The 22,844-nt window shown below is 43.6% G+C and overlaps 1 protein-coding gene across 4 annotated transcripts in view; it reads right to left on the minus strand.

Annotated features, from left to right (window-relative positions):
• Nucleotides 1-22,844, minus strand: part of TTYH2 (tweety family member 2) — a 73,964-nt gene that overhangs the window by 40,293 nt on the left and 10,827 nt on the right. For all 4 annotated transcript variants that reach the window (XR_013541059.1, XM_020813137.3, XM_072990753.2 and 1 more), the window contains exon 2: nt 7,811-7,983. Coding sequence is in view for 3 of the 4 variants with exons in the window: in XM_020813137.3 (XP_020668796.3) it covers nt 7,811-7,983 (173 nt within the window). In the remaining variant the exon portion in view is untranslated. The remainder of the gene's footprint in view (nt 1-7,810; nt 7,984-22,844) is intronic.

Below are 22,844 nucleotides of genomic sequence, written 5' to 3' on the forward strand. Positions count from 1 at the left end.
CTGGGGGAAGCCTGTGGTCAGGTGAGCTGTGCGCTTGCACTGCCAGCCATCCAGGTGTACAAGGCGGACAGGCAACATCTGCCCGTCTGCCCTCCATTCTTAAGCTTCTTGCTCTTAAACTGAACTTGGACTGAAAAGCTCCCAACAAAGATGATCTTCAAAGAGTTGGTTTGTCCACTAGAGTAGGATATGAGGATAACTTTGGTTTATGCATGTGTTCTTTTTATCCACCACAAAATGGCACATATATGTGTATTTTGTACTGGGCTCTTGGCAACCAAATGTTGCCAAGGCAGTAACCCTTTTCCTTTCTGGGTTAATAGTTTAGTTGTCCTGTTTTCTCAGGAAATAACACGACCACGTAGTTCACGATGTGGCAACTTGTTCTTCGAAACTAGTTTATACTGAATCAATCACCAGCCAGCCAGCAGCATGCTACATGGAAGAGGGATTGTCAGAATCAGCCCTACGTGGTACTATAGGTGGCGGGCTACTTATGGGGAAAATCTACAGGTCAGATAGCAGATGAAAAAACCTGCAGGTGTTTTTCCAGACCGGCCCTTTTGGTCTGAGCTGGTGCAGTTTAAGTAGAGTCGTCTGAGGTCAGGGGAGGAGTGACACGCTGTTTAGTGCTATCCTCACATCCGAACGGTATAAACCTTTTGCATCTTGTATTATCCACACATACAAACACATGCAAAGAAAAAGAGATAGGGATTGCTTGGAAGGTGCAAGTAAGAGGATGTTTATATCTGAACAATTTCCCCCTCTCCACATGCAACAGAAGAGAGAGAAAAAGGAGAAACACCACCCCCATGTGTCTTTCTTTGCTTTTTTAGTATTCAATTTGCAGGTATCCAGAAGCGACTTTTTTTCTTAAGCCAGTTCATGGGACCAGAAATCCAAACTGGAAGGAGCCTTGGCAGCTTTGACAACTGCAAGGCTCATTTTAGTCTATTTCCAGCGAATGAAGGAGTTGGGAATGGACTCAACCAGAGTGCACCAACCCACATAAGAAAAATAGAAGCCCCTGAAAGGGGATAAAAAAAGATGTGATTTGGGGTGCCCTGTAGGCAAATTGGAGCAAATTGATCTACTCGTTATGTGAGCGTCGGAAAAAAGAGTGAACCAATCTGCCCCAGCAATGCACCAAATGCACCTCTCTGGACATGTTTTTGTGTCTGCAAACCTTTCCTGCATTAAAAAAAAAACAGGATTCACCGTGTCGTGTCATTAACAAAGTCTTGGGAGAGAATACAGGGTGATGCAAGTCTGAGGCAGAAGGGGTTAGCAAGGAGAACTCCAGCCTGGAAAGGCAAGCTTGACTGATCTAAAGTAATAGGTTTCAAGAGCAAGAATGAACCAGAAACTCAGGATTCTTCATCCATGCAGATTTATCTAAAACCATCCATTTTCTGTTAGCATCTGGCAAGCAGAAAATGGGAGCAAGCTAGGTGTAGCATAACGTGGAGGAGGGCTTCACTCTGATCAATGCTTTTGCTATGCATTTAAGATCCAATGAGCCCAGATGCCTAGCATTTGGTGTATAGTTGCTCTAGACTGCTGAACTGGCAATCAAAGCCCCCATGAGATCTGAAAAGCACTTACAATATTTATTACTCTGCCGACTCCCCATCTCGCTTGTCCAAAGCTTATGCATTTATCTTACTGCACTGGAGACAATGGACTCAGAGTTATAACAAGCCTAAAGCACTGGAAATCACGTGCTGGGGAGCGGGGGAGAAGGCAAGTCATGGGAAGAGCATGCTGGTTTTAATCAGCATGTTTACTCCTGGACACAGATAGCACTATTCAGCTAATGTTTAAAAAAAAACCAAAAAACCACCCTTTCCCCCACATTTGGAGGCTCAGATCACCCTCAAACAATTACGCACTAAAGCTCTTGGAAGTCCCTGGAACAGTAAACTGAATGAGCTAATTGAGAAAGGCACATACAGTGAAAGAGAGGGCCAGCTGAATGCCACATAAGCCTTCCGGCCAACATATGGAGGTGGGGGAGAAATAGCAAGCCAATATTAGGTTGTCATTTCCTCTTGTGATTGCAGCCAGGGGTTGTCAGATGTTGAAAGAGTGTGCCTACATTTACCCATGGAGTAGCTGGAAGCTGGCTCTGAGCTTGGGTATGGGCAAATAGAAATCCCTCCTGATGATTCAAATTGCAGGCAGCTTCGGTTCTCCTTTGATTTGGATTCCTGCATTGAGCAGACAGGTAGACTCGATGGCCTTATAGCCCCCTTCCAACTCCATTATTCTATAGTTCTATGATTCAGTTCATCATCCTTCCTTGAATGAGGCAAGGTGAATTTAGTACCAATCTATGACTGTGGACTATCCTGTTCTTCTGCAGAACTCAAGTTACAGTGGTGCCCCGCATAACGAGCGCTTCATTTAACGACGAATCCGCATAGCGATGTGTTTTTTGCAATCGTTTTTGTGATCGAATTGCGATGTTTTTAGCTGGTCGTTCTTGCTGTATCGTTCAGAAAGCCTAAGTGCCTTGTGGCAGTTTGTGGCAAGGAGCTCATTAGTGGCAAATCAGGAAGGCACACGAATGCCAGTTCACCTGCTGAGCAAACATGAAATTTGCTGGCGAACACTGTCCTAAAGAATGCTCCATTTTAAAGAAACAGCTGCAAGACAAAGCCAGCAATGTTTCCTTCTTTTGCTTTGGGAAAGAGAGAGAGTGATATTGCCAAGAGCCTCCAAAGCCCTAAGGAAAGACCTGGGTGTTGGCATAAGCAGAGACACGGGATCATGGCCACCCTTTGGGCACCAGTAACTCTTGGAAACATATTCTCCCCTCAACCCAAAGACAGCAGGATGCTTCGTATAATGGGCATGGATCTAAAGGGCAAGACTTTTTTTATAGCTCTTCACGATATTCAACGGGTTTTCTTTACATGGGCAGAAGGGAGCTGTTCGGACTGCTGATGCTCCCGAGATTATTTGGCAACTGCTTGTGGTGAAAGGAGCAATAATATTGACGTGCTCTTCTCACCACCTTGTAGAGTAAAAGCTCTCCTTTTTTCTCCAGGCTATGCGGGGCCTTGTGCAATGGGCTCCCACATTCCCTTGTGGTGCACGGTTAAACACAGTTCAAGTTTAAATGTTCAGAATATCTGGGAGTCAATATGCAAGATTCTAACATGAGGCATAGCTGCCCTGGACGACCTTGTTCCCATCTCAGTTTTTGGATGAAGCCGTGCCCTCCATTCGCACTGCTTGCCAGCAGTATCATGAGGTAGTGGTGATGCTGCCAGGCTTATGATCAACTCCTGGCCATTCTTACCTTCTTCCTCCCCCTTGGACCCCATTTGGCACCCTGCACCATGTCCACGCCTGAACACCAGGGAGGAGAAGAAAAAGGCAAAGAGGCTTTCTCTTTCCAGGGTCTCCCAACCCTGCTGTTCTCCTTTAACGGATGCAAGGCTCCATGCACGATTAACCACAAGGCTCACGTGAGCCCTGACAGTCAGCTCTGCCATCTGCTCAGGGGGTGGGATTAAAAGCTAAAGGGCTCCTCGACACCCCAATCTCCCTCCTCCTCTTGGGATTAGCTCCAGGAAGAATGAGCGCCAGTCTGAAAAACCCTACCTACGAAAACAGTATTAAAGAGAAACCGGAGAGCAGGTGCCAGCGGATATGCCACTCTGGCTTCTCTCAGTGAGAGAGGGAAGGGTGGTTAAGAGCAGCCAAAGATTTGCAACCTGCATATTGGGGGGGGGGGGGGAAGCAGGGATGGGCAGGTGTTGGAAAAAGACAAGTGTCCCAGGTTGCTCTTCAGCTGAGTAACAGGAAAGGGCAAAACACTGCCTTTAGCAAGGAATGTATTCATATGTAGCAGAAACATCTCCTCTAATTCTTTGTGAATCCACCATCTTTGGTAGTGAGAAGAATACAATGGGGCAAAGGAGAGCATGAGTTGGGCATGCATACAGAAGGTGGACAGAAGCTTTTGCTGTACATTATGGTATATGGTAGTCTTTCCCCCTAATTTGTAGCCCTACAGATGTATTAGACTCTAATTATCACCACCCCAGCCATGTGGCCATTGGCCAACACATCTGGAAGCCACAAGGGTCACGGAATTCAGGTAAACCAACAGTCTTCTCACATGGCTATAATATCTGTATGGGAAAGCAGTCTTGGGTAAAGTGCATCAGTTTCCTGGACACCTACTGACTCTGAAATATCCAGAACCAAACTGATGCTTTGCCTACCACGAATTATGTGTCTTTGATTTCAAGCTGACTCTGTCAGGAGAGGTAAGCCTTGATAAGAATCACACACAAATGGTGCTGGAAGCCACTGCTGTGTCTGCTCTGCAGAAAAGAGCCTCTCAGAGAGCAATGAAAGGGGCATGCGAATGGACTCGCTCAATGCCGTTGCGTATACTAGCGGTGAGTGGGTGTCTAAATGCTCAGTGCTCAAGATATTTTATGCTATTCACAGAATCCCAGTCTTCTAAAATATAATCATTTCCCCAGAATTAAAATCAATTTCCCACAGAGCTCTTCTTGGGGGTTTGTAGAAGTCATTTCTCCAAATACCATCCCTTCCCATGTGGCAGATTTAGAAAGGCAAAACACACAAAATGACATCGCATTCATGTCACGAGAGTTAACTAAAGAGGCAGAAGCTAATGACGTGGAGCAGGGGGAGGAAAACCTGGAAAGCAAACGCTTTGCTGTGCACTTCTTTTTTCCGGAGATTAAATGGTGGGTGGAGGGTTGGGAGGAATCCAGGAAAGAGGAAAAGATGCAGGGTGGCTTGCTTTTGTCAGCCACCACCTGCAGTTTCAGCCAGAGCTCTGTTACTAACTCGTGCACCTTCATCTTCTGTATCTTCTGGCGCACCTTGTAAAGAAAGGCAATCACAAAGCCCAAGAGCACAAATTTTTCAGTGGTCAGGTTTCAGGCCATCATGTTTATGAAACTTTTGGGATGCACTGTTCCGTAGAGCTTTCATAAGCTTCTGGTCATATCCTTCCATATTCAGGTCTCCCTTCTAAATGGAAGAAAACCACAAAATCCTCTAGAAATCCAGTGGACTTCAATTATAGCAATTATAGCAGCTAGAACAGCACTAGCAAAACCCACTGAATGACAGAAGATTGTGTTTCTGGGAAAGAGCTGCTCTTGACATAGAACACCAATGCTGCAGACTGGATTAAAACTTGTTTTTTACGAGGTCCAGCTTATGAAAGAAGTGTGCGCTCTCTCTCTCTCTCTCTCTCTCTCTCTCTCTCTCTCTCTCTCTCTCTCTGTGTGTGTGTGTGTGTGTGTGTGTGTGTGTGTGTGTGTGTGTGTGTGTGTGTGTGTGTGTGTGTGTGTGTGTGTGTGTGTGAGAGAGAGAGAGAGAGAGAGAGAGAGAGAGAGAGAGAGAGAGAGAGAGTGAGTACACTCTTTCTATATCTGTCCCCCTGCCCTGTCAAGATGTGAAGCCTTGAGTGTACAGAGTAGAAATTCTCAACCTATTTTTTGGCTATGGCCATAAACACAATAATACTGTACACGGGTGCCTCGACTTACGAACATCCTGACATACAACCATTTCGAGTTTTGTGGCTCCAGCCACAAAATTTTCCTTTGACTTGCAGCCAGAGCTTTGAGTTACAACCAAAAAAAAAAAAGGCAGGGAAAAAAGGCGGGGAATTCAAATTGCTAACCGTTGGTGGCAGAGAGGATGCTTCTTGGTAGCACTTTCGCCCCAGCAGTTAGAGTGTGTGCGATCGGAGGCGGCTTCGGACTGCCTGGTAAGGTAAGGTGCTGCTTTCTGTTTTTTAAAAACTGTTCTGGGTAGGTTTTGTAGCGTGGTTTTGGGCTGGGTGGTGGGATTATGTTTCTATGCTGTGATGGGTTTTACAGAGTTTGTTTTTTTGGTGTTTTTTCCACATTTTCCGATGGGTCTTGCGGGGTTTGTTTGCTTTTTGCTTTGCTTTTTTTGCATTTCTGATGGGCCTTGCACAGTTTGTTTGCTTTCCCCTCCCATTTCTGATGGGTCTTGCATGGTTTGTTTGCTTTTTGTTTGCTTTTTTGCATTTCTGAAGGGTCTTGCACAGTTTGTTTGCCCCCCCCAAGTCAGAATGGATTAATTGCGTTTCCAATGGGTCTTGCAGTGTTTTGTTTTGTTTTTTGGTTATTTCTTTTCTCACAGTCATGTCATCTTCTGCTTGCTGCAGAATGCTGCACAATGGTGGAGGGTGGGGTTTCACTTAACTGTGGCTTATTTTTGGGGTACGGCTTATATTACGAGCATCCTGAAAAATCATACTAGGGCTTATTTTCAGGTTAGGTCTTATTTTTGAGAAAACAGGGTAACAAGGTCACCATATCATAACATTCCTGAGAGTTGAACATGTTTATATGGCAATGTGTAAATATGGAGGTCTTATAGTTTGCATTCTTCGTAGTACCAATACCTTGGAGTTATAATATCTTGGTGTTACAGTATTCTAGCGTGATAGGCCCTTAGTACTCCAAACCTTGAAAAATTTTAGTCAAAACAATGACAGTTTCATCATAATGGAGCCTGCCAGCTTCTAAGTTACAAACCCTTGGAATCACAAAGACTGCAGGAGCAACAGAATTTCCTACTGAAAAAAAAAATCTTAGATGTATCAGGTTGTTGGACCTCCAAGCCCTACAGAAAGGATTGCTGACAGTGGATGAAGGAAATATAAAAATATAAACAACAGCCAGAAAAGATAGCCAGGGCATGGAGCAAGGGATGTCAGGTGAGCACCATTAGAGGGAAGAAAACTCTGCTAGTGTGTTTTGAAGACTTTTTTTTTGATATGCCGATGTGATGGTAGAATAGTTTATGCTCTACTTTAGACTACTGATGACATAGTCTGTTAAGATATTTTTCACAGATGTAACTTAATTGAGACTTAATTTTGTATCAGAGAATATACCTTTGTAATACTTTTTATTGTCAAGTACTGTGTACATTAGACTAGCCTTGTTATTTTATTCTTAAGCACCTTATTTTTTGTTAGAGCATTTTTCAATTTACACTAGTTACTTATATTTTTCATTCAGTTCATTACGTTCATCATAGTTACATTCCTACAACATTGTATTATGTTTTTATAGTTAGGTGGGGTTTTTGGATGTTCAATAGTGAATTCAACAGATTAAAAAAAACAATATAACATATTTGTTTCCCCAAAAATAAGACAGGGTCTTATATTAATTTTTGCTCCAATAATGCATTTGGGCTTATTTTCAGGGGATATTTTATTTTTTTCATGTACGACAATCTACATTTATTTAAATACAGTCATGTCATCTTCTTCTGGTTGATGCACAAGGGTGGAAGGCGGGGTTTTACTTAACTGGGGCTTATTTTGGGGGTAGGGCTTATATTACGAGCATCCTGAAAAATCCTACTAGGGCTTATTTTCAGGTTAGGTCTTATTTTAGGGGAAACAGGTTAAATAGATCTGCTTGCATGTGCCTGTTCCAAAACAAACAAACAAACAATCAGAAGAAGTAGAGATATTCTTGGACACTCAATCTGTCTGTCTTGCACTGGGCAAAGAAACGGAAGGATATTCAGAAGGAAGAATTGTACAAGGTGCAAGATATTCCTCTGAATCACACTAGAATTAACCTTTTTATAGGGATAAAGGCCAGCTGTGATGAACACAGGCTTTTGAGTTCCCCACCCCCACCCCGGAGGTCTATAAAGTGCGGCAGGGCTCTCTGGGAAAGGTGCAGGGGTCCGTTTCCCTGACCTGACGGCCCCGACTGTTATTCCGCTCACCAGTGAAAAAGGAACTCACCAGCAGATGAGTCCGGCTACTACAGCAGTCCAGGTAACGCAGCAAGAATTGGGCCTTTTTGTTTCCGTCTCTTCTTCCTTCTTGCAGCAGCACAGGCAGATCATGTAGATGCCAAGGAAGACCAGGTTGAGACCCAGGAAGACAGCTCCCCAGAGGGCCAAGAAGACCAAGGACTAGGGAAGGAAAAAGAAGCAGGAGAGATGATTTGCATTTGTTTATATATACAGTATAAACAACACACACACACACACACACACACACACACACACACACACCCCTGAGCCAACAGGATTAACCTGAGCCAAAAAGCCTTCAAGCAAAACCTTTTTCCATAAAGCAGAATGAACATCACTTACTCCTAACTCCATGTAATAATTTATATTAAAATACAAAGCAGCCTTGCATTTGCTTTTTGTCATTACAAGAGTGTTCTTTAGTAGAAAAGTTTACAACACAGAAAGATAGTCAGATGAGATCAAGCACCACCCAAGGGCAACAGAAATGACAGTCTATTTACATAGAACCTCTTGAAGCTGGTTTCAAACTAATACCAGAATGAAAGGTTTCAGGTGCCTATTTGGAAGATTCCACTTTCTGCCCATTTAAAGCTTTTCTTCTTCTTCTTCTTCTTCTTCCTTCTTCCTTTTCTTTTTGGCAAAGCAAACACACTTATCTCATGAGGTGTTTGGGAAAGTGTGCAGTCTGCCTCATATAATACTTCAAAAGTGCTACCATCCCAAAAAAAGGGGGAAGGGAGGCATAAAAAAGGCTATCAGGTATAAATATACAATTGCTGAAATCCAGTAGCAAGCCGCAGGTAAAGTACACCCACTGAATGAATGGAACTTATGTAAGTGTTGACTCACCAAATTCCCACTGATTCAATGGGCCTACTCTAGCAGCAGCAGCTTAGTATTGGATTTCAGCCCACAGGGAAGACAAATACTTACAATTCCAACATGTTTCAGCCCAATTTAACTGTATGTTGTTTAATAGGGAAATTGTGAATAGTATTTATCCAGTTTGACTATCCTCACTCCACAGTGCATTAGACACTATTTACCAGCCACACAGGAAAAGGAAGAGCAAAGACACCTGAAGTGGATCATTCTGACATTCAGAATTTCCCTAACCAATTACAGGGGTCTGAAATACAGTGGAATAATAAATATTTTTTGGTTTACCCCATTGTTTTCATTAGAATATGCTGAGATCTACACACTGCTGGGGATAATTCTAAATCTGCTGCAATGTGTACATTGCCTCTCCTCATGGAGAAGTCAGCAAACAACAAAAGACTCCACCAGGCAGCCCACAGGACAGATCCCTGCAGCCACCAAGGGAATGATGTAGCTAGCCCAGCAGTTCCCAACCTTGGGTCCCCAACTGTTCTTGGACTAAAACTCCCAGAACCCTCCACCACTAGTTGTCCTGGCCAGGATTTCAGGGAACTGTAGCCCAAGAACATCTGGGGACCCAAGGTTGGGAACCACTGGGCTAGCCTGTGCAGCTGCAAGGCTGTAGGCAGAAGAATGCTTTTGCACGTCACAACTGTGTCACCCTCCAGCCTTGGAGAATACCGCCAGCACTGAACACCAGGATCTACAGGATCACCGCACTTTCGGACTCTTTACTGTCAGAATTCCTTGGATATTGACATTGCTTGTTGGATGACTCTGGGAACTGGAAATCCAAAAACCAGCTTTTCAAAGCTCTCCTGATAATTGCTTCTCTTCACGCCATACCATAGTCAATCTCCTAATTTAATTAACCCACTCCTCTGTAATTACGGACATCTGGGCCCCTCCATCCCTCACAGTTCAAATACCCCAACCAAGGTGCCACCAAAAGAAATAAAATCAATGATCATAATATAGAAAAAGCTACTTCTGAAGCAATCAATGCTACTGTATTTGGGCATGTGGGCACTGCCCCACTTCCAAGCAGTTAGAAAAGGCAGCAGAGGCCAGACCTTCTTGCTCCAGAAGAGAAGCCTTCTTTCTGAACTAGTATAAGAATGTATTACTCAGTTCAGTTAGATCTGTTAGTGCAGGGGGAAAGGAAGGGAACAAAACCGGAATTACTTAGCCCCCACCTCCTTTGACCGTGGCTTCCCTTCCATAGGCCATTCTGCTCCGCAGGCTTGATAGACACAGCTAGCCCCTCTTCGAGCTGTGAGAACATCACATTTATAAAAGGTTCTACACAATGACAGGGCAAATGCATTGTCACCAACCGTATCATCAATGTCCACTGTTAATAGCATATTTATTACAGAGCATCAGAAAATGAGGAGTTAAGGTAGGCCTACAGCTGAAATCCAAAGACAAATCAAGAAAACATAGCCCAGGGTGGGTCCACTTGCTCTGACAAATAGATGAAGAGATCAAAGCAACCAGATAAAATCTACCCAGCAGGCTAAAGGGAAGCTCGCCAGACATTTGGCCTCTGTTTAAGGCTCTGGCCTGTGGGAAGGCTATGCCTCCAATTAGACTGAACAAGATACTGAGGAATAAAAAGATAACGGGCATGAGATGCTCTGGCAGGATCAGTTCCCATAATTTCTTCTGAGCAACACGGGCTGGTGCCAGCCTTCGGGGAACATTTGGAGGGAGAATGGAAAGAGAGAGGGGGACAACGCAGCAGATTTTCAAGAGGACACTTGAAAGTTCAGGCGCAAAATAAAAGACTGTGAGGCCCAAGCAGAGCTGTGACTAGGAATGTTGGCATCCAGGCCAAATGGCCGAGTCTCCTATCAATTCCATGCTGAAGTAGGGGCATGAACCATCACCAAGAAGAGAAAGGGGGAACCCTTTGAGTGGTACCCCTCAAAAGAAAGTGTCTTTGCTTTAAAAAAAAAAAAGGGGGGGGGAGGCACTGCTGTTTATTTTCCTAACATCCAGCAATAGATTTGTGTCTAGATTTTCAATGCCCTCTAAATCTTGGCGCTCTAGGGCATAGCCTCAGTTGGCCTGCTCTAGTTACAGTCCTGGGTCCAATTATACATCCTACCCTGACTGCTCTTCACCAGAATTATGAAATGACCTTCTGATTATGTTTAATAAGCATGAAATGATTTTACTAGGTAAAGGTAGACACTCTCTCCTTAGATGTCGAGCTGGATAAATGCATTGGCAAAGTAGCTACCATGTTCTCTAGACTCACAAAGACAGTGTGGTTTATTAAGAAGCTGACAGTATATACCAAGATCCAGGTCTATAGAGCCTGTGTCCTCAGCATACTGCTGTACTGCAGTGAGTCCTGGACCCTTTTGTGCCTCCGATGCATTTTTGGTATCACCTGGAATGACAAAGTTCCAAATAGAGTAGTCCTAGAACGAGCTGGAATTTTCAGCATGTATACAATATTTAAACAGCGCCGTCTACGTTGGCTTGGGCATGTCATGAGAATGGCTGATGGTCAGATTCCAAAAGATCTCCTGTATGGAGAATTAGTGCAGGGAAATCATCCCAGAGGGAGACCACAGCTGCGTTACAAGGACATCTGCAAGTGGGATCTGAAGGCCTTAGGAATGGACCTCAACAGATGGGAAACCTTGACATCTGACCGTTCAGCCTGGAGGCAGGCGGTGCATCATGGCCTCTCCCAATTTGAAGAGATCGTTGCCCAGCAGGCAAAGAGGCAGTCCCGAAACCAGCAAAATCAGGGAGCTGGACAGGGGACAGGCTGTATTTGAGTTCAGTGTGGAAGGGACTGTCACTCTTGAATTGGCCTTCCCAGCCACACTAGACGCTGTTCCAAGTCCTCCATACAGAGCACATTACCATAGTTTCTCGAGACTGAAGGAGATTGAATGCAGGTGGGTAAACTGTTCTATTTCTGTTCCAGAAGAGATCGCCCAGCAAGTTCTGTTGGCTCGATTCACCTGGGTGCCTTCTGTGTTTCATGTACCTTGATGCACTATCACGGCATATTTTTACAAAGCAGGAAAACACAACTGGCCTTGTTTAAGAGGAGAAAAAAATTAAGCCATAGAATAAACTAAGGTATCGGTGAGGGGTCACTCTGACACAAGGAAGGAACTGCACAAAGGTCACCATCAGGATGTTGACTCAGCTGCTATGGCAATCCACTCTTCCCTGGAGATATCATCTATGAAATTATCCACCACATTGCTTGGAATGGATTGCTTGAAATTCTGATGATTTCATAAATAAACTCTTTGAATGGCAAGGCTACCAGTAGGCAGCATTCCTAAGCATCACGCCTAGCAAGAAAACAATTTTTAAAATTCATTAGTTCTGGGTAATGTACAACAGGATTGTGAGACTGGAAATGTGACCAATGTGAAGTTAAGGGCTGCTCTATGCGCATTCACTAGTCTGCATTAGAAGCATCTCATTGTAGGCAAGAGGTTGGGAAACTGGTTTGGGGTATCAGGACGGATAGATACCCCATTACCCTTCTTAACCCCCAATGGATCACATGCTGTCATGGACATGCTATCCTTTGCCATCTGAAATGACAGGTGCAACTTTTCCACTTAGGCTTTGTTTCCTTCTAGGGTGGCTACATATCTTTTTTTTAAGAAGGACACTCTCCCATTTCAAAAGCAGCAGAGGACAACCCTCATTTGTCTGTCTGTTCTCTGTCTGAAAGGCCGTCTAGTCCTAAGTCTCATTTTAACCTAACCAGATGCCTGCTCACCCTGAGCACCTGGACAGCAGTCTCAGCAGACACCATGCCACCACCTTCCCCACTCACGTTAGATGCACCGTAATTCTGTTTAAACAAACAGACAAAAAAATACCCTGTCACTTTTGCATATAAATTGGCATTTGCATTTTTATGCAAATCCATATCCTCTTTTGCCCTTCACTTTGCCAATGTGCAAGTGACTACCCTACCTCCCTGTCCACCTCTGCCCTTCTGGCCAAGAAGACAGAGGAGTGGACTGGAGTTCCTTCTGCTGCAGTCTACGCTCAGACTGGATTGGGATGCAGCAAGCTCTTGCAGAGACCTGCTGGAGATGGGATGAGGAGTTCCTGGCATCTCCGGTTAGGGGCCAGGATGAATAGTGGAGATTCCTCCAAAACTGCAGGGAAATCCCTGCCTTTATCTCTGATAGAAGGTAACAGGAACATTTCTCGCTCCCGGTATGAAAGGAGATGCTGTGACGAGGGATGATTTTGTGGAAAGGCAAGGTTGCTGGGAAGCCTTGGGGCAGGTGGAATTCAGACTCTTTGCAGGCCAGATAAAGGCGGGATCTTGAGGCTGCCTTTCCCTCTGTTAACATGTATGGGCATTAAGTGCACTCTTGGGCAGTGATTTGAAAAAAAGTAATTCGATCCTTGTTTGGAAGTGTCAGTTTGGTTTAGTGCAGTGGTTCTTAACGTGGGCGATAATGCCCCCCAGGGGGCGATTTCATTTTTCAGGGGGGCGGTAAAATGAAATGGGGCGGCGTGGGGGCGCTGGAGCAGAAGGGGGGCGATAGGGGGGCGCTGGAGCAAGCCAAACCTGTTAAGATGGCTGCAGCCTTTTTACAATGTGCATGAATATATATTTTCCTCCAATCTTAATTTAGTTTCAGAGTTTTCATCTTGAAATTTTTAATTCCTGCATTGCGGTTTGTTTTTATATCCTTTTTATATTTCTTTTTGCGTCTTAAAATTCCCTTGCAACTAAATCATTAAATGTTACTTTTTGGGGGAATTTCATTTTCTTGCAATTGAATTCTGTTTTCAGGGGTCATTGGATTTAAATGTCTTAAATAAATAAATAACTAAATAACTAAATAACTAAATAAATAAATAAATAAATAAATCATCACCGTGGGGAGGGGGGCGATGATAACTTCCTCAATGGCTCAAGGGGGCGTTTCTTTCAAAAAGGTTAAGAACCACTGGTTAGTGAACAGGATGCTAGACTTAGTTGAGAGCAACTTGAGTTCAAATCCCTGTAGAACCATCAACGCATGCAAGATTACCTTTGAGAATGGTCACTATGCTATCGTTTAGCTAACTTTACAGAGCTGTTGAAAAGAGAAAAAGTGGCATCATTTGGTTACATCACCTCTGGCAGCTTCCCGGAGGAAGGATAGTAAAAGTAGAATACATTATGGGAAATGTTTCAAAATTCAATATTAATCTATGCTATTGATTCCATATTAATCCACCCAAAGCTTCTAACACAAATTAAAATCCCAGATCCTGCTTTGTTCTTTGAATTGGTAGATGTGTATGGAGTATATATGCGTTTGGAAGAGAGAAAAAGGTATGGGAACTCAGGCAAGAAACTCAAGACAGGGCGAGATATGAGGAATGTCATTTGGACATCCAGAACATCCCCCCCAAAAATCAGTGCATTGCTCAGAACGAATGCAGCATCTGGAAGAGCCTTAAGCAAGGGGAGGGGGAGACCCCCCCCATAGATTACTGAGGATGTCCAAATGAGTATTTTTTTAAAAAACGTGGTGGCATGAGGGATAAAAACCAATGTTTTTTTTAAAAAAATTGATTCAAATCACAATCTGAATTTTAAAGATATTTTTTAATTCAAATCACCAAAAAAAAATTCCAGTTTTAAAAATTTAAATCAGTTTAAATTGAATCCATCCTGGCTGGCATGAAGTTTTGAAGACTTATACAAATACAAAGAAGGCATTAGCATGCTGTTCTTATATACAGGAGCTCATAGATTCTGACTTGTTTCCTCTACTGGGAAAAACCACAGATACCATTAGCTGTCAGTAGACCTCTGAACGGCTCTCTCACTTCCTCACTGCCTTCTCTCCATTTTCCTCAGAACAATAGCTGACAAGAGCCTCCAATGAATATAATGTAAACTAGTGCACTCTCCCATAAGTGTTGATTTTTCTAGTCTAGCAGCACTATTTTGAGTATCCAAGCACTTCGTTAATGTTTATGCATTCATCAGAATGAAGCCTTTAAGCAAAATAGGTATTTTTTGCTGAAAGAAATGAAAAAAGGGGGAAACGCATTAGTGTATGCTGACTGTTAAATACAAGAGAGAAATATGAATGCTAATTTTTCTATTTTGGTTATCCAACGATGGCAATTTTCTCAACCAGCCCTAAAGGCTTTAGTAGACCAGGGATGGGGAACCTGTGAGTGTCGAGATCCTGGACCTTGATTTTCATCAGACTGGATTATGGCCATACTGGCTGAGGGTGATGGGAGGGCACTCGCAGCTAGACTGGCCCATGATGGGTCACACTGCCCCCTAATGGGCTATTTCTAACACTTCCTTGCCATGCTCAAGGAAAAGCCTCTCTTTCTCAGAAGTACAGTGGTGCCTAGCTATACGATTGCCCCGCATTACGACGAATCCGCTTTACGACAATCTTTATGCGATCGCAATTGCGATCACAGACTGATGGTCTAAATGGGTTTTTTTCGCTTTGCGATGATCGGTTCCCTGCTTCGGGAACCGATTCTTCACAAAACGATGATTTTCCAACAGCTGATCGGCGGTTTCAAAATGGCCACCGGGTAAATAAAACGGCTCCGCACTGTGTTTAGGGACAGATTCCTCGCTATACAGGCAGCGAAAATGGCTGCCGTATGGAGGATCTTCGCTGGACGGTGAGTTTTAAGCCCATTGGAACGCATTGAAAGGTTTTCAATGGGCTTTTTATTTTCGCTTTACAATATTTTCGTTTAACAGCGATTTTCCTGGAACGGATTATCGCCGTTAAGCAAGGCACCACTGTATACAGAGATGGCATTATACTTTGGATCTCTCAGAGGTCAAGGTGAATACTGCTTAATTTTAGACCAGCCAGTGGGAAACAGCAGATAACACAGCTCCCAAATGAGACACAGGTTGGTACATTTGTGATATGCTAGGAAGTGACTAGTTTAGCATACACACATGACAATCTCGAAGTCAATGTTTGATGCAGAAATAGTTTGAGAGTACCAAATATATTCCCGAAAGCATTTATTGACCACAATCCCTTCCCAATTTACATATCCCTGGCATCAAAATACAAAGGAAAAATATGGAATACATAGGACTTTTCATGAAATATTGGTGGGTTCAATAAATGGCACAACATAGCTACCTTTCCAGCACCACTGTCAAATGATAGATAATACGGGACTACACAAGAAGGAAGCCAAAATACTTCGCAACACTTACTCTTTTAAAAAGCAACAACATTGTCTACTTGTGCAACACATACAGAATTATATTACCAGCAGAAGCACATGCCTTGTTTAAGACGGGATGGGCAACATTTGGGTTGCACGTACGGCCTCCTTCAATCTTCTGTTAAACTGCTCAAATGGAGAAAACTTCCCCCATCATTATGAGACCTGCAGTGCTCTTATTGCTTGTTCTCAAGCTCCCTCCAGGTAGTTACATCAAACCTCTAATTATAATAATTACACTTATGTCAACACATTCATTCCAAGGAGCTCAGAACAGTTTACCCAGCTAGGCAGCATACTGGAGGAGACTTTATTAGCTTCAGTAACAGAATTTAAATTCTCTCTCTCTCTCTCTCTCTCTCTCTCTCTCTCTCTCTCTCTCTCTCTCTCTCTCTCAAACACACACAGACACACAAACACACAGACACACACACACACACAGACACACACACACACACACACACAAACGCGACAGGGGGGAAGGCTACATTCATCAACAACTCATGATGAGTGTATTCTGGATCTTCATACCTTTTTTTGATCCTGGCACAGTTTGAAAAAATATATAAATCTGAATCTCCCAGTTTTTCCGGAAAACTAGCATTTTTCACCTTTTTACGTATCCATAATTTTATAATCTGTGCTAATCTTACCTGTTATACAAATCCCAACACCATTTTTATCCACTTGCAAGAAGTATTTGAAAGAGCACTGGAGTAAAAAGCCATGAGAATGAATCTCTCCCAAATCCAAAACAGCACATTTAATGTGGTTAAAAATGTTACATTCTATCAAATTCAAAACCAAACTTTGAGGCTAATTTAGTCAAATAAATATAAATATTTTAAAGACATTATAACTGCACAGTGCACATGTCCTTATACTGTTTAATTTAAGGAGGGGAAAAATAAGATTTTGAAAATTTCAGCACACCCAAAAGTATATATCCCTAAACATGCTTCCAAAGTTTTTTTCCTTCCCTTGCTCACATGCAAACACTATTATGATGTTGGAATGACCCAGCTTTACTGGTGTTGTATTCATTCATCATGTTGGAGCTTACTTTTCTGAAACAGAAGCATGCCAGAGGAAAAACATCTGACAAAAGTGGGAAACGTTCTGTTCCTAATTGCTTTCTTAACACGCCACACACAGTCAAGCTGCATGTGGCTTGTCCAGCACCACACACATTAAGCACAGCATGTATTTAGAGCAGTTTCACACATGCAACCAATAATTTACTTTGGCTATTTTTTTTTGTCCTACAACAGCACTTGCCCCCATGCCTACAAATGCAGTTTTGGAGTAGTAATTTCTAGGAAGCTGCTTCAAGGTACAACCTCCTCCAGGAGATCCAGTTGTGCACTTAAAAAACATCACCGTGACATGGAGGTCCTGGTGATAAGATTCTCACAGTTTTGATAAGCACAGCTGTGTTGTAGGCAAAGCTAACAATAACCTCTTGAACATTCAGAAGTCATTTCCTGGAGGAATGGGGCACAACAGTCTCATGGCTGATGAATGCTGCTTTTCATTCCCCTTCTGTTCCCTGCAATGAACCCAACTTTAGGCTGATGTCCTAATTCTTGACACAGATAACTTCTGAAGGCAAACTGAAGTTTAGAAATGCCTGGCTCTGCTTCTCTCCTTCATGCACATCCTCTCCCAAGCCCGAAGCAGGTAGGAAAGCCCTGGCCTGTTCTTCTAGATGCAAAGGAAAGTCCAGCTCAAAGCCCAGAGGTGGCAGCTTAAAAACAAATGATGGGGGGGGGGCACAGATGGCTCGCCTCATTAAGGGCTGATCCAGGATTCTGCAAGGGCTGCAGGGAAGGAGTCTACCTTCCTACATGGTGAGAGTGGGGGCTCCGACCGTAATCATTTCTAGCCCAGACTAGCAACAAACACAGAAGAAAAGCACAAAATGGCATGGCAAAAGAGCAGCCGCAGTGCCAAACGCAGCTGCCAGTTACCAACTTGTTTCTAAGTCAGCAATGAGGCTGAGCTTGACTTCTAAAGGCCGAAATGGTTTGAAACCCAGTTGTTTAAGGACTGCCTCTGCCCCCATAAACCTTCCTGACAGGAGTGGCCAAAGACATTTTTGCAGCCTAAAACAGAGCAGCAATGAAATTCACTCCCATGAATAGTACTACTCAGATATATTATTTTTGTACATAATCACAAAACCTCCAAAGGCCTCTCCTCCCCTGGCAGTAAAACAACCTCTGCCATGCAATTAAAAAACTGACACTTTACTATTCTTAAATGGCACGCATGGCACCTTTTCACTGCCCAACAGCATGGCCCAGACAGCTAAACCAAGGCTTAGCCGGCTCAAACTCAACCCAAGCTCTTCCGTGCAGGCCCTGCTCTGCAGTCTTTTCCAGGACCGGACCCATTTGGGCAAGTACAAGAGAGAAGTCCCTTTCTCACTAGCATCCACTTTGAAATCCAACATGCTTACTGTACTGTATGTGCCTAAATGTGCTTCAAAAACAGTTTTATTTAAGAGAGCCTTTTTAACCTAGAGTGGTCTATTGACTAGATAGGCGGGATATAAATAAAATAAATAAATTAAATAAATAATAACCTGGATGTATTCACATGATTTATAAGATGATCCTTCAACTACCACCTTGCAATATTATCTCCATATTACAAAGGGACTGAGGATAGGGGGAGAAACGAGATGGGATGAAGTAGCCACTTACTTCTGGCCTTCAAGAAAAAGCCAGGAGGCATCCCAGAGGCCTTCCAGTTCATGACGGACATGTTTTACCACCGTCTTCCACCAGCGGTTTTTCTTTACCTTCTCAAATTATGACATATGGAATTAACTGAATTTCTGGGCAGCTAAGAGCAGTTAAGCTAGAAGTAACATTTTCTATAAATATGCATACACTAATATGTATACCTATATAGCTTCTCAGAATTATGCCAGTAGCAGCAGAAAACATATTCAAAGGACACATCAAGGCAGTCAAAAAGAATGAACCATCTCCCATAGCTTTTCCCTGAATAAAGCTTTGTTTATCCCACTGACATCAGTGATTGTGGGGCTGTTTCTCATCAACTAAGCCTGGAAACAGAGAGGGTCTTGTGGGTGGTGGGTGGGAGAGGAGTTAAACATGAGCCCCCAATGGGAAAAATTGGCTTTTTAAAAAAGTCACAAGGACTGCTTCAAGGCATGGAGCAGCTTTTCTAGATCTTATTTGTAGCTGTTGTCAGGAGGAGCCTCTGTCTTCCCTGCACCAGAAAAGAAGGATGCTTTGTCAGACTGGGTTAAAATCAGAGGCCCCCATCAAAAGGTTCAAAATGGTGCTGGAGCAGAGGGGTGGAGGGAAGCACAGGAGCTGTTAAGGCACACTGCAAGACAACACGGGGGGGGCGGAATCTAAAGTCACAGCTTGGATTATAAGGAAAGTCAAATGAGAAAATGTGCCACGTGGCCAGGGAAAAGGGTTATTTTGCATAGATCCATGGCCCTAACTGCAAACAAACAGTAACTGAGATACAGCATTCTCTGCCAAAGAAGAACTTTAACTGTTAACATGATGTGACAGAGAAACAAAGGCAGGACTTGCTCCATACAATATTTATTTCCCTTAGAAGGAAGCATCCACCCCACCCCCCATTCCCTTTAGCAGACATCAAGAACTTGTGATATTGTGGTCTCTTTCTTCTGATCCACATCACTCAATTCATTTCTCTCCTTCAGATGTTTAAAAGGATAGATGTGACAATAAATTTTTTTTAAAAAAAATCAAATGTTGGCAGGGGGGAAATATCTAGAAGATATTTATTTGGTTCTGGAAGAACACTGTTGTTGTTATGGTCTGTCAAATCAGAACCAACTGAGGGAAAGTGAGATATTTAAGGAGTGGTTTTACCAGTTCCACTCCCCCAGTCAGTTTCCGTGGCGGAGTGGAGATTCGAACCCCGTTTTTGAAGACCCTAGTGCATCACTCTGTCCACTACACCACATTGGGAATGCTGGAGGAAAAGGACGATTCTATACCCTGTAATTAATACTCAGTATTATTATAGAAAAAGAAAATGGATCAGTAGCCTGCTGTGGGAACATTTCCATAAAACATGTTTTGAAAGGGTGACTTTGGCCCTGCCTTGATTGTTTTCTTATCGAGAGACAGTGATCAAAAGATAACAGTGATTCCACTAAGCTCAAAAAGAATATCATCCTAACATGAATTGAGATCATGACCACCAACCAATTATTTCTTCCAAATTGTATCTAGATCTGTCTTCTTTATAGCTGGGCAAAAAGTGCATGGCAGAAGAAAAACAAATGATTCAGATGTAGAAAGCTCATGCAGCGAACTGGAGGTAGCATAACCTCTGTAACCCTGAATTTAAGAAAAACTTGAGAAACCAGCACTGAAAATTTCCACAGGCTACTGAAAAAGATAAACTGTTCCTATCTTGATTGCAAACAAGGCAACTTATCTCAGCTTTTCTGAATCTGTTGCCCTCCAGATGCACTGGGCTATGACTCCTATCATCTCCAGTCAGCCATGGCACTGATCATGACTGGATGATGGGTGTTTTAGTCCAAACCAAATGGAAAAAGCCTGGTTAGAGAAGGCTGGCTTAGGTCCTGCCTACAGCATTCAATTTCTTTTAATTTTGGAGAGATGGAATACATGAATAAAACCTGAAACAGAACCCTCAGATGGATGCAGGGCTGGTATCTGCTAGCAAAGCTGGCCACTGCCCCCCCCACAACACATACAAGTCTTTCCAAAGGAGGAAAAACATTGTTCTCAAATATTTTATAGAGCCTCAGTGCCAGTCTCCTGTTTTGTGTGTACTAGATTATTTTGAAAAAAGATGGGTTTCTGAGGGTGGGAGTGGGATATAAAGCAAAGCGTGCTGCTTATATACCGCCCCATAGTGCTTCAAGCACTCTCTGGGCGGTTTACAAGTTAATTATGCAGGCTACACATTGCCCCCCCCCCAGCGAGCTAGGCACTCATTTTAACGACCTTGGAAGGATAGAAGGCTGAGACAACCTTGAGCCGGCTACCTGGGATTGAACCCCGGGTTGTGAGCACAGCTTTGGCTGCAGTACAGCAGTTTAACCACTGCGCCACAAAGCTCTTATATAAGGTGGAGACAAGGTGAGATTATGTGTTATTCTCTCACCATCCATTGCTTCTCATCTCCATAACAGTCCCCAAAGCAGTCTTTCACTCCCCCTCACCCACTGCTGCAAATCTGCCCTTGCAATCCCATGAGAGAAAAGGAATTGGAGGGGCTGGCATGATGTGGAGCAGAGATGTGGCAGGCAAGGAAAGGGTTAAGAATGCACATGAATACACATGGGCCTCCCAATGGCACAAAGCATCTCTAGAAGCAGCATGGCTAAACAGGCAAACAAACACAGCACAGAAGGCCTGTGTGTAGCTAAGACACACATCAAATGCAAAACAGCCCCTTACATAAATCAAAGTGACCAACTTAAATCAAGACAGGGACACTAAATTGATCTGTGTTTAAGAGGCTCTGAGACTATGACTGAATAAAAACTGCAGAGTTCAGACTACTAGGGTGGATAGTAGAGAAGGGGACAGGCTCTTATATTAGTAGCATGCAACACGGAGGCACACTCTGCCTTATAGTATGTGACAGCCTGAAAGAGTCAGAGCAGCAAAGAGAGGATGCTATAATGGTCATGTGCTTCTGTGCCTCTGATTGGCAAAAGACCCTTCAGCCCATTATCCTCTGCCCGCAATCAGAAGCATTCAATCCTCATTTCTCTGCCACCACAGCCAACTGCCCTTGGTAACGAAGGTCAAGCAGCAGGAATCCTACAGAGTGGGCAGCTGTGCCATCCTCCATGGACTGCTTCCCTGCTGGCACAAATCTTCCCCAGTGGTGCCAGGCTTCTAAGCGCCCACAGCTCACAGCCTGGGCTGTAGCTGCTCTCACTTGGGCCATTTCCAATCCTGAGCTTAGAGCAGCATTTCACAAAAAGGCTGGGTGTGGGGGACAGGAGAAGCAGAAGAAAGGAGAATAATTTTATCCGTTTCCTCCTCCAACCGCCAGTGACAACTCCGGCGTGAGGGCTAACAAATGGTGGCTCAGTTTCATCTTGGCAGCGTGCCCCGCAAGCAACCTCCAAACAGCCTAGATGCAGCCAGTAGCAGAACAGCATAAACAAGTGGTCCAGAAGAAGGGTGATCTGTTTTAAATGGAGTACATCTTTATGGCCTTAGAAACCGCGGATACCCCTAACTTTGGTCAGCACACAGCCTCAAGATCCAGGAACCTGGGGCATCTCTTTGACACCTACCTCTCTCAGCAACAAACCGGTAAACCAACCCCATATAATATTCCCAACGATGCTGACCCTTTCTCTCCCATACTTATTACTCCCAAACTCAACTGTCATTTTGCTTTTGAAATGATGAACAGCCATTTCTTCGGATTTTCTGAAGCTCACATCTGAGGTAAAAACGATAGCAGAAAGATATACAAAAGCCAAAACCTACAGCTGTGTGCAATATGTTTGTTAGAAACAAATGTCAGCCCACAAAACATACAAGCTTGTAAGTCTTCCCAAGCTCTTCCTGAATCTAGAAAAAAAAAAGTAGGGAGAGGAAGAAAAAAGCATGGAAGGCTTTCCCCAACCAACATTTGGCTAGCTGGTTTAAGCCACTGGTTTCCAACTTTTTTTGGGGGGGGGGGGGGACTTCCAGAAATCCTGGTCAGCATAGGCAGTGTTGAAGGCTTCTGGGAGTTTAATCTGGTGACCCAAGGTATCTAAGTCAATAACTGAACTCAACCCCAAGACAGAACTTAATGGTTCACGTGTCAGAGGGTCCTGCAGCTATCACACAATATCTGGCAAGATTGACTGGAAAGAAGACAATAGGATGATT

This window comes from Pogona vitticeps, chromosome 2 (assembly GCF_051106095.1).
Source record: "Pogona vitticeps strain Pit_001003342236 chromosome 2, PviZW2.1, whole genome shotgun sequence".
In the NCBI taxonomy this organism is placed as follows: domain Eukaryota; kingdom Metazoa; phylum Chordata; class Lepidosauria; order Squamata; family Agamidae; genus Pogona; species Pogona vitticeps.